The sequence below is a fragment of the Neovison vison genome, chromosome 6, assembly GCF_020171115.1.
Source record: "Neovison vison isolate M4711 chromosome 6, ASM_NN_V1, whole genome shotgun sequence".
Taxonomy (NCBI): Eukaryota; Metazoa; Chordata; class Mammalia; order Carnivora; family Mustelidae; genus Neogale; species Neogale vison.
The window spans coordinates 116,024,292-116,036,776 of NC_058096.1; the positions used below are offsets into that span (position 1 = coordinate 116,024,292).

Consider the following 12,485-nt stretch of genomic DNA (forward strand, 5'->3'; position numbering starts at 1 on the left):
GGAGGAGTTGCAATTCCTTGCCTGCAGCTGACATCATGCTCCTGCCTTTCCCCAAACCTGTCCCTGCCCTTGGTTCATGGCTTCACTGTCTACCCTGCCCGCCACCCAGGAGATGTGCACCCTTGTCTGAGCTCTCACTTGCCAGACCCTGAGTGAGTTCCTGGAGGGCCTGCCAGACATCAGATTCGTGTGTCCCTCTCCTTCCCCAGCATTTCATTCAGACCTGTCTACGCCGGAGGCAGGAGAGCCAGGAAAGTGGCTGCACACTGGAGGCTGGGGATGGGAAGGGGGAAATGGATAGACCGGTGCTCAGAAGCTTTCCCAGACGGGTGGGCCATGAGGATCGAAGGGGAGGGGAGACTGGAGAACGCACGGGCTTTGCTGGAGGGAAATCCCGGAGGAAGCCGGGATGGGTTTGCTTTACACATGTTTGTGGCAGGATAATCGAACACTGTGCAGCAGAGCAGGCAGGTATCTCCTCACAGAGGCAGTGAAATCCTGAGCCCAAGGTGAGATGCAGGTCATTACGCATTGGATCCCGGGGACACACATGAGATTCCCCGGGAAGGCCGGACGGTAGGCCCCCGGCAGATCCCAGCAGAGAAGAGATAGGCAGCTGGGAGATGGAAGGTATGGCTGGGCTGTGAGACCATGGTGTCCTGCAATCCAGAGGAGAACCATCGCAGGGGGCAGGTAGCCACAGAGGCAGACGCTGTCAGAGAGCTGAAGGCTGATGCACCTCCAAGCCCTGCTCACCACTCCTCCCCACTCCAGGCTCAGGGAGCAGCCCCCTTGTCCACTGGACCATGGGGGCAGATGGGGATGGGGGTGGGGAGAGCCAAACGGAGCGTCCTGAGGCCCCCCATTCATCCTGCTCTCTCCTGGCCATGGTGCTGGAAGTGGCCCCAAATGACACAAGTCCCCCCACACACACCAGTCAGACCTCTGTCCCTCATCCTTCTGCTCATCTCTGCTTCTCGCACCTCCTTTGTTTTTCTCTGTATCAATTGAAAGCAAATTTCCGGTGAGAGAGATGGAAAGGGACATTTGTCCTTTGAGCTAGAAGTCCAAACAGGACCAGGGTGGGCGATGCCTGAGGCTCAGAACCTCGGGCGGGGTGAGAGTGGGGTGGCCGTTAGATCATCAAGGAACACCAGAGAGAATGTTCTTTTATTCTCCAGACCCCAGTACAGCTTTAGAAAGCTTAAGGAAGGCCCAGGTTGGGCTCCGCCTGGGTGATAGGAACAGAAGGGGGGAGGAGAGTGGAGGAGGAAGGAGGAGGAAGGGAGGAAGTGGAAGGAAGATGGAGGCTCCCCCCCCCCACACACACCCCCACACCACCTGCAGCAACACCTTCTCCACCTGGGAAATGCAGCTCCTTCCAGCACCTGTAGAGACAGGGCTTCGGCTCCCTCTTGGCCCCCACCTCTGGCCTGGGCAGGCCCCCGGAGGCCACCTAGGCAGGCTCCCAGCTCTGCACTCCCTGCACCTAGCTCCCCCCTGGCCGGGCCTCAATGGCCACGGTGATCCTCACGGAGCCGCAGCTCGACTTCAAGTCCCAGTGCTGGCTGCCATTGAACGTTAGTGCCGGGGGGGCTGACCCCGGCCTGGGGGACAGCTGGACATTCAGCCAACGGCACCGATCCTCACCGTCACAGGCAAGCACCACGGTGCTCTCAGGGTTGCTGTAGGTGCACCGGCTCCCAACCGCCCTCTCCTCCGCAGCCAGGTCCCAGGGGCCCCCCAGCTCTCCGTCCTCTGACCCTGGGGCCTGGAAGCCCAGACGGTTGCCGGTCACGGGACACACCAGCTGCTCCTCCTGCAAGGTGGGCAGGAGCTGGCCCTTCAGGTAGGTGGGGCCCGCGCAGTAGGTCTGCATGTTGAAGAGCCGGTCGCTGTACTCACGCAGCCAGCCGAAGAGGTAGGCCAGGTGACAGTCACACTGCCAGGGGTTGCCGCGCAGGGCCAGGTTGAACAGGTTGTAGTTCGTGTCGAAGATGCCCTCGGGGAGCGTGGTCAGGAGGTTTCGGGAGACGCTGAGCAGCTCCAGCTTGGACAGGTTCTGGAAGAGCGCTGGGTGCAAGGTCGTCAGGTTGTTGCTGCCCAGGTAGAGCCTGACCAGCTCCTGCAGGTCCCTGAAGACGCCGGCGGGGAGATGGGTGAGGGCGTTGTGCGACAGAGTCAGGGAACTGAGGCTGGACAGGTTGGCAAAGGCGTCCTCGCTGACGGCCTCCAGCCGGTTGTAGGACAGAGACAGGCCGAGCAGGCCCGGGGTGGGCGCGAAGAGGCCGGCAGGCAGCCCCTGCAGCGCGTTCCCCTGCAGGTTCAGGAAGGTCAAGTTGCCCAGAGAGGAGAAGACGGAAAGCGGTAGGTGGCCGATGGCATTGCGCTGCAGCCACAGCTTCTCCAGCCGGAAGAGCCCCGCAAACACTCCTGGTGGCAGCTCCTTGATGGCATTGCCGTCGAGGAAGAGCTCCCGCAGGCAGCCCAGCTGGCTGAACACACTGGGGGGCAGGCCGGAGAGCACGTTGTTGCTCAGCCTCAGGGTCTGCAGGCTCCCCAAGGGCTCAAACAGCTCCTCAGGCAAGCGGGACAGCAGGTTCTGGGCCAGGTTGAGGGCTTTCAGCCCTCTCAGAGGCCGGAAGAGCCTCCCGGGCAGGCTCTGGAACCGGTTACCCTGCAGCTGGAGAGATTCCAGGGCGTGCATCTGCTGGAAGAGGCCCTCGGGCAGAGCCTCCAGCGCGTTGAAGTTGAGGGTGAACTCCCCCAGCGAGGTCAGGTTGGAGAAGGCGTCGGCGCTGAGGTTGGAGAAGGTACTGCCGGTGATCTCCAGGTCCTCCAGCCTGGGCAGCCCCCCGAAGGCGTCGGGCCCGAAGTGCCGGAGCTGAGTGTTGAGGAAAACCACCTTGGTCAGGTTGGGGCTGCCGCTGAAGGCCCGGGCTCCCACCGTGGTGAGCGAGGTCTCTACAAAGATGATGTCTGTGGCATGGGGCGGAATGTCTGGAGGGATGGCGGCCAGCCCTTCATCAGAGCAGAACACCTCCTGGATGAAGCAGTCACAGCCCGTAGGGCAGGGCCGGGAGGGCCTGGCCAGGAGCAGGAGGCCGGCCCAGCACAGCCAGGCTCCGGACAGCATCTCCTGATCCCAGCAGGAAGAGAGAACAGAGGTGATGCCTTGATCAAGGGCGGCCAGCGCCGGGGTGGGCCAGCCAGGAGATGAGGATTAACTCTATCAGGGAGGCCACCCCTTGGGACAGTATGTGTTTTCAGTGGTTGTTTTCATACAGCTTCATGGCAGCCTTGCAAGGTTCATGGGACCTGGGTTCGGACCTCCTGATGGGCTGTCACGTGGCCTATCCACAGCCACCCTGCAGGTTAGTGGCAGGACAAAGACCAAGGTCTCCTGGACTTCCCATGTGCTTTCAGGTAGAGGGAAAGGGTGGAAGTGAGATTAAAAGGCATGGAAAAGAGGGAAAGGAGGAGACCGTGGGTAGTATGGAATTTTTAAGGTAATGTGTAAAATCTGAGCAGGTTGTTAGTGCACAGGGAATTTTTAACCCAAAACTCTTCCTGAGTTCCCAAATCTCAGCACCTTGCAGAGCCTAATGATGGACTGTGTGCTCTTGTACGTCAGCTGGGGCTGAGAGCAGCCGCAGGGAGAAAATGGGCTATTTTATTTATTTTCCTGAAGATTTTATTTACTTATTAGAGAGATAGCATAAGCGGATGGAGCAGCAGTAGGCAGAGAAGCAGGCTCCCCCCTGAGCAGGGAGCCCAATGTGGCACTCGATCCTAGGACCCTGAGATCGTGACCTGAGCCAAAGGCAGGCGCCCAACAGACTGAGCTACCTGAGCTCCCCAATAAACAGGCTCTCATCTTCAGTTAGTCACCTGCTCCTTGGTACCACTGCCAAATGCTCCCTTCCCACCCACCCCTCGCCTCCCCACCACTAAGCCCATGGAACTTTCCAACATCATCTGGACAGGAGAATTCCAGATGCAGAGATTCCACAGACCAGTGGATTTGGGTGTTAGGGGGTTTGTTTTAAATAAGAAAAGAGGATGAAGTTTTTAGTCAGCTAAAAATATCATTTTAAACGCCAGCATCCAACCCCAGGTCACAGATTGGTGCCTCAGCTCCCAGGTGTGTTTTATGGCTCGTTTTTTTCCTATGTGAACCACGAGCCAACATAGAAAATTGAGAAATCTCACATTAAAATGTCCAGATTTCAGGATGATTTAGGAGCAGGGAGCTCACGTTCCCACATGACAAGACCAGCTAGAGTTGGGCTTAATTGCCCCATGGCTTTGCCCGGGGCGGGGGGGGGGTTGTCCTCCAGGCCACTGCTGCTCCCACCCGTCATTTACAGGGTCTGTCGGGGGCCAGGTTCCATGAGTTCAAATACCAGCTCCACCACGTTCTAGCTCTTTCTCACTGTGTGACCTTGGGCGTGTTACTCAACCCAGTTGTGCTTCACTTCCCTGGTGTGTAAAATAGGGATAGTGCTGACCAGGTCAGGATAATTGTAAGGACTGAATGAGAAAACAGCCAAAAGTTTTAGGTCAGTGTCTGACGTGGAGTGAGAAATTAATAAATCTTGTTAATTATTGTTAAAAGTTGTAAGCCCCCATCATAACAGAAAGGTGATTTGAACACCAAAGAAGTAGGAAAAACAGAATGTCCTTTAGATAGAATTCATTTGAGACAGACAGGCAGGAAGGGAGGAAAGAAGGAGGAAAGGAAGGAAGGAGAGGCAGAGAGAGGAAGAAAAGAGAGATGGAGGAAAGGAAGAAAGGAAGACAGACAGAAAGAGAAAAACCTTGAAAAACATAATCCTAACTTTTCTCAGTTTACCAGTGCCCAGAAAACACTCACAATCCGCTCCATGTTGGGGTGTCTTAACCCCAAGCCCTCTTTGCTGGCCGTGTCTCTGCTGCCCTCTGCTGGCTGCCTCCTCCCTCCCGCGATTCCACGTCAGGCCAAAGGGCTCCCCATGGGCAAACACGGTGCTTACAAAAGCTCCCTGTACCCTCCTCCTATTCAGACACCCAATAGTCCAGTTTTTCCAGGAATATTTCTGCCTAATCAGTAGAGAGGGACCATTTCTCCCATAGAAAGTGCGTGTCTCCCTCGAGCCCCCTCTGTCGCTTGCACAGATGCTGAGTTAGCCACAAGAAGTGGCAGGGGAGGGCTCTCACAGCAGCCGCACCTGCCTGCCGCTCAGGACACGTGAGTCTGTAGCTTCTACGTGCAACCGCTGGAGAAGAGAGTCTCGGGCTAAAGCTGAGCTCTGTAACAGCTTGCCTGGGGGTCATAGAACCAGGGGGCACCCACTCATCTGAGGCGTATTACAGATAAAGGGAGGCCTTGGGCTGTAGAAGGATGGGATGGCCATGGTCCCAGCCCCACCTGCCAGCCAGGCTGGTGCTGGGGATCCTACACAACACCCCCAGGGATCCTCAAAGAAGCCTTCCCTGGACCCAGGAATACGGTGCCTGGGCGTATGCTCCTCGACCTAGGCAGTTAGTGTAGTTCCCTGACAGGATGGCTCCCTGTGGCTGTCCCCGCTGTAGGAAGACGTGTACTTGGCATCCGGCCCAGCGCTGACCTGCATGGGCTTGGTTCAAGCCCCAGTGAGTGATCGCCAGCCAGACCATGAGACTGCACGGGATTTGTCCTCCTCTGGAGGGTAAGAGGGAGCGATGTTTGTCCTAAACACGCCATAATGCATAACAATGCATACTGTGCCAGTCCCCTTCCTTGCTAACCCCTTCAGTCCTTGGTTCTCAAAGGCAGTTTCCAGAAAACCTCCACTAGAGTGGACATGAGCGAACATATACAAGGGACCTCACCTGCTGTCTATCCGTTCATGCCTAAGGGCGGGCACTGCTGTGACCTGGTCAACCTAGGGAAGATAGACCTGAGGAGGTGACCCACACAAGCCCTGGTTCCTGGGTACCTGAAGCATGATTGAAAACAGGGGCATAGCCTCCAGATAGATATGTGCCTTTGGTTTTGCAAACTTCTCACTGCCGGAGGTGTCAAGGTGAGAAGAGGACCAGAACAGGGCCTCTGAAGTTCAGGAAAGGGCCCCAGTCTATGCCGTTGGAGGAAGCAGGGGATGGAATGTTCCCAAATATCCACCCCCAACCTAAGACTCATTCTCACATCCCTCTAGGATGGCTAAGAGTTTGTGCTCTGGAGTCAGATAGTATGGGTACAAATCCTGTCCCTAGCCCTCATTAGCTAGGCGGCTTTGGCTGAATTGCTTAACCTCTCTGTGCTTCCATTTCTTCATCTTCACAACAGCAAGCTTCAGTACTACCTTCTGCGTGGGGCTGTTCTGAAGATCGAATCAGATAAACCGTGTGGAAAGCAGCAAACCCAGAGCCTGGCCCACAGTGAGCGTTCAGCAGTAGAGCCTTAATGACCCTGATTATTCTGAGCGTGGACCAGCCCCAACTTTGTTCTCAAGTTGTCACAGGGGTTAGCCATGGAAAACCTGATGAGATCATCCAACCGCCCCAGTTATGGACCAGCAAGATGTCTCTCTACAGCAATTTTTTCCAGCTCTTTCCTCCCAGCCAAGGGAAGCTTATCATTGTTTTGCCTTTAGTTGAGAGGAGCACAGATTCTGATGGCTATGGCTAGGCTACCCTGGCCATGGGCCCCTTTCCCAACTGCCCTCACGAGCAGGTCACTGGGGACTCTGGAGACAGAGAGCGTCGCTGCCGGGGCACTGTGGAGGCCGGCACCGGAAAGGACTGTGGGGAGAAGCCAGAAGATTCCAGCATCTCTCTGAGAAACCACCTCTGCATTTCTGCAGAGACCAGCACATGCCCACAAAAAATGTTCCATGCTCTCAGCAAGCCAGGGGATTCTGGCTCTGGTGGGGGCAGGGGAGTGGTTGACTGGTTGCAAATGGACTTTTTCCCCTTCTCAAATTGCTTTTGCGTTGATACATTTCTGGGTGGGCCCCAAGCCAGTCTGTCATCCGCTGCAGAGCCAACCCTCACTCCTACCAGAGGGTGACGGGAGCCCAGAGCCCGGACCCAAAACTGTCAGGGGACTGCTGCTCTACTCGGGGATGGCTACGTTGCGGTCTGCATCACCAACAGGGCTGGATTCTGTCCCTTGGGCCCCAGCACATCTGGGAGCAGGAAGAAGGGCTTCAGAGGTCCATCTGGAGCTCCTGATGGCCTCATCCAAGTCCCCTGGGAAGTCCAGCTGTCCGGTCTCCTTTCCTGACTTCCTCCTTCCCCCGGCCCCAGCCAGCTGGCCCTCCCCAACCTGCGACCCACTTTGTCTGAGGTGTCTGGTTTCTGCATTTGTCAGTGGAAAACAATCACGATAGGAACACTACTACCTAAATGACAGCTTTGTTAGAGTTGTGGTAATTAACTGAGATAACCGGCATTGAGTTTATGATACGGTGATATAGTTAGAAATACATATTTGGTCTTTGCCTTGACTCCTGCTACAGAGCTCCAAAAACCCTGGAAATTTCCTGAGAGATAATAGAGGGGCATTTTTTGTTACACATAATAAGGCCCTCTCGACGCACACGTTCATATTAAGAAGTGACTATCCATGGCTCTTAGTAAGCTTCAGATTATACATGAAGTATTTGCAGTAGTTATCTCTGAAAAACAGAATGGTGGGTGATTTTCACTTTTTCCTTTTGTTTTATCAGAAATTCTCTACAGTTTCTAAAAAAACAGGTCACATTTGTAATCAGGTTGAAAGTCATGGGACACCTGGGTGGCTGAGTGGGTTAAGCCTCTGCCTTCGGCTCAGGTCATGATCTCAGGGTCCTGGGATCAAGCCCTGCATCGGGCTCCCTGCTCAGCAGGGAGCCTGCTTCCTCCTCTCTCTCTGCCTGCCTCTCTGCCTGCTTGTGATCTCTATCTGTCAAATAAATAAATAAAAGTCTTTAAAAAAAAATGAATGAAAGTCATAAACATTCGGATTACCATGTAAGACACATAGCCCCTGAACGCATACTGTGGGCTTCCTGGACTGCTCCCCTCCCTAGAACCCATATCAAGAAGGCCCCCGGCGGCCCTGGTGGAAGAGAGCCCGCGTAGTGAAATGAGAGAAGCTGTGGGGTGCCTGGATGGCTCAGTCAGTTAAGCATCTGCCTTTGGCTCAGGTCATGATCCCAAAGTGGCTCTGGTCATGATTCAAAGGTCCTGGGTTTGAGCCCTCTGTTGGGTTCCTTGCTCCTTGGGGAGCCTGCTTCTCCCTCTCCCTCTGCCCCTCCCCCTGCTTGTTCACCTGTGTGCGCGCACTCTCTCTCAAATAAATAAATAAAATCTAAAAGAAGAAGAAGAAGAAGCTGTAAACCGAGCACTCCCCTTTCTTCAAACGCTTCCGCCTAGGCACCACCTCTAACTCCCGCTGACATAGCCCTTTCTGCTTTAGGATGTCCCTGTGCCTCCTTATTCCAACTGCACCCCAGGCCCTCACAAGTCACGCCTTCCCCAGGAAGCCATCCCTGACTGTGGACCCCACAGGTCATTCCCGTCCTCAGTGGAATTCTTGGGTTCTTCTGCTCTAACTTCCGGTCAGTTGCACCCGTCTGACTGTGACTTCCTGGGGGCGGGGATGTTTCCTGCAGCTTGTCTCACAGGGCTCTGCACCCAGCTCTGAGTGGCCCAGAGCTGAGTGCAGACCAGGTGTGCTGTGTCGAACTGACCCAAGTGTGTCTGCAGCTCTTGGTGCCCCGTATATTGTGTCTTGTGTCCCTTGTGCTTTAGTGGAATGGGGATGCCCTTGAGCTCTGCCAGGGCTGTGACCTGGGTTCAGATTCTGACACTGCTCCCTACAGGCTGCGTGGGCTTGGACAGGTCCCTTTTTCACTCTAAGCCTCAATTTTCCCATGCATGTTTGTAACCTCATCCCTTAGGGTTAAAATTAGTCCCCAACTGGACAATACATATGTTTACGTTAGATAGTGAATACAACTCATTTAACACAATACCTGCCGAATAGTGAGTAGGTGAATAGTAGTGAATAGTGAATAGGTAGCTACCTACAGATTTTATTCTTGGAGTGACTATATCAACGAAACCAGAACTCAAAGGGGAGCCACAGGATGGCATAAACAAGGCATAAATGAAGATGAAACCAGGCAAACTTGGACATATGGTCTTCCTACTTAACCCCACCATTCCCTATGCGCTCCCGGAGCACAGAGCCCAGACTACTTTATCTCAGGACACCCCTGCTTCCACCTGCCTCCTGCCCCAGGCCAGCACCACCCCAGCTGGGGGCCACGGGGGCTTCTCGTCCCACAGCAGAGGACACGCATGGTGTCTCCTGCTTGGAGCCAGGGCCAGGCTCTGACCCTGGGAGGAGGGGCCTGCTTCTCTTCTGCCCTGGAGCTGGACCCAAGGCCAGATTCCTCCCCCGTCCCCACAGACCCCAGGAGACCTACCTCGAGGGGCTGAGAGGACACACACCAGCAGCCCCAGTTCTTTCTAGGGAGCAGAAGTATGTCCGGTGTGTCTATGATCAGTGTGAACCCAGCGGCCCCAGAGCTGATCAAAGTTCCCAGCAGTGGTCCCTCCCCTCACGTGGACAAGTGTTCCCGGAATGTCACCAGGGTCATAGGACAGGAGAGGAGAATCTGGAGCAAGGCCTCTGAAGAATAACAAAATGACCCTGAACTGTTCCCACAGACAGATCCCCACTGAGGCCAAAATGCAGCAAAGATCACAGGCCTGGCACATTTAGGGCCCCGGGGCATCCACCAGGCCTTCTAAGTTTTCCAGTAGGATGCTGGGGTGAGGAGCGGAGCCAGGGATCCACGCTGACACCCCCTCCCAGTGAAAGGCCGGGCCGGTGCTGGGAGCCTGACAGACGAACGGCTGGCCACAGACACCTTCCTGGCTCTCAGTGCCAGGAGGAAATCTAAGAGGGCTGTGGGCTTGTTCCTTGGTTTGCTGGTTTGTCTCATGAACTAACTTTCTAAACCCTCTCTGAGGTGAAAGGAGAGAAGATGGAAAGAGGTGAATTTGGGCCCAATACAGAGAGACACTCACCACAGGGCTAGCCAAGGAAGAAAAAAGTTGCTTTGGAAAATAGTGGTTTTCCTGGGGCACTGGGTGGCTCTGTTGGTTAGATGTCTGCCTTTGCTCAGGTCATGGCCGCAGGGCCCTGCTCAGCGGGGAGCCTGCTTCTCCCTCTCTCTCTGCTGCTCCCCCTGCTTGTGCTCTCGCTCATGCTCTCTCTCTCTCAAATAAATAAATAAAATCTTTTTTTAAAATGGTGGTTTTCCTGTCTGGAGATGTCCATCCGGGGGCTGCAGGATGAGGTAAAGAGAGAAAGAGAGAGAGTGTGTGTGTGTGTATGTGTGTACACGCATGTGTGCACACGCACACATAGCTAAGGGTGTCTTTGTTTTAAGGGGTGCGGTGAGAAGGCATGATTTAGATAAGCAGCCTCAGTAGTTTTCAACGGCCAGAGGCTACCATTCAAAGTAGACTGATGGCTTTAAAACTCATTGTGTGGTATTAATATCTATCTCACTCTTGTTCGTGACTTAACCAATATTTCTTAGGTATGCAAGTGGCTTTCATCAGCTAAATCCCAACGTTCTGAAGACTGTAGCAAGGAAACATCTTTCCGTGGAGACAGAGTACAAATCCACACTCTGGCAGAGGTAGGAGGGAGCGAGTCAGAAGGAAGAGGGGCTGGCAACACAATGCGCCCCACCCCATCCTCCACAGTACGCAGGCCAACAGCCACAGGAGACTACTCCAGGAACAGCCTAGGGCGGGAAACTGAGAGAAGGGGGCACCCCTCTGGAGGAGACCCACAGCCAGGCTAGGGAACCGTCCGTTCTGCCCTGCGCTCTGAATCGCTTCTTGAGGCGCTGACGTTGAGTTCTAGACAGAGAGCTTGTCTGTTTACCAGCGCCACGGTGAACCAGAGAAACTGGACATTCACTGGGATCTGGGTTCAAATTCTGATTATTCAACTAACCAGTCCTTACACAAAGTATTTAATCTCTGCAAGTCTTTGCCTGCCCATCTGCGGAATGGGTGTGGTAGCGAGCCAGGCTGGGTGTGTGTGCATGTGTGTGTGCATGCACACGCACACGCGTGAAATCGAACCGGGTAGGAGCAGCCGGCAGAACCCTGGGCATATGTGCGCATGTGCAGAGGGGAGACTTGCGTTAAGAACTCTAGGGACCTTCTGGGAAATAGGATGAGGACTGTAACCCCTTTTCCCATTAGCCAAATCTCCGGAGACCCGTCTGAGGCGACAGGCTCAGTGGTGAGGGAAGGACGACAGGTCCCCCCGCCCCCCGACAGTGTCCGGCCCCATGATACCGTGAACACATTACTGACCCGTTTGGGCCCAGCTTCCTAGGACAAGTTTACACCTGGCAGACAGGATCTAAGAGCTAAAAGAGCCCAGGAAAATACAACCAGAAGTGCCTATCCTGGGCACAGCAGTGGGACAGAACAGCAGAGCAGATCACCCCTTTCTCAAACACTGTGTCGCAACTGTGCAGCCCCTGGCATCCGGAGACCTGGAAAAGTCCTGCAGACACCTGGACACTTTGGAGGGAGACACCTTCACTCAGAGGGTGTCTTCTTAGGCCCTGTGACCCATTGAGACTGGTGCCAGGCTCTGACAGGAACGTGCAGCGTGAAGGAAGAGTCCCACCCACCTAAGTCTGTACGCATATGTGTTTGTGCGTATGTGCATATGTATGTGTGCACACAGACAGGTTAAATGAGTGCCTTTCTGGGGACATAAAAGAACCCCCAGTCTGGGAGTCTGGAGACCTGCTGCAGCGTGAGCTCAGGCATTAGTTCACTAGGTGACTTGAGGAAACTCATTTCCTGCCTTGATCTCAATTTCTTCATCTATAAAATGGGTTGAACCTATTCTTAAGGCTCCTTCCAGCCACAGTGGCCTAGAGATATCATGTGCTATTGCATTTAGGTTCCCCACTCACTTTCCAAAGGCTTTTTCTCAGCTCAGAATCTGTTCTCCACGAGGGTCTGCCTGGGTCAGCCTCGCACTCATGAACAGGAGTAGAAGCAACAGGTGTGAGATCCCTTCGCCGAGACATCCACGGAGAGCACATGTCCTGTGTACACCGTTTATTGTTGATTCTGTATACCAGATTTGTCATAGGCGGCATCCAGCAGACATGGACCCCCAACCCTGCCCACCAGGGCTCACACTCTATAAAACCCTGGGGGCCTAGAAATCTCTAAATGCGTCACCAAGCACCTGGGACTATTTGCAATGATTCTCTAAGCGAGGCAAACGTGATCTACTTTTGAAGGCAGCATGAAGGCAACGGGTTGGTGAAAACGATCTTCCCTTAGGTGAAGGAGAGTGCACAACTGACAGAAGTAGGGGCCTGGAGAAGCACCCGCCCCCTTCTCTGAACCACGGAGAGGGCTTCCTCCCTGAGCACCCCACTCACTGCCTCTCCAGCCACCCCAGGGTTCAGTTC

The 12,485-nt window shown here is 54.5% G+C and overlaps 1 protein-coding gene across 1 annotated transcript; it reads right to left on the minus strand.

The window, feature by feature from the left end:
- Positions 1 to 1,489: 1,489 nt before the first annotated feature.
- On the minus strand, positions 1,490 to 3,136 carry CPN2 (carboxypeptidase N subunit 2). Its single transcript, XM_044255146.1, has one exon. It carries the CDS (start codon positions 3,134 to 3,136, stop codon positions 1,490 to 1,492), a length of 1,647 nt encoding a protein of 548 aa, XP_044111081.1.
- Positions 3,137 to 12,485: the final 9,349 nt, after the last annotated feature.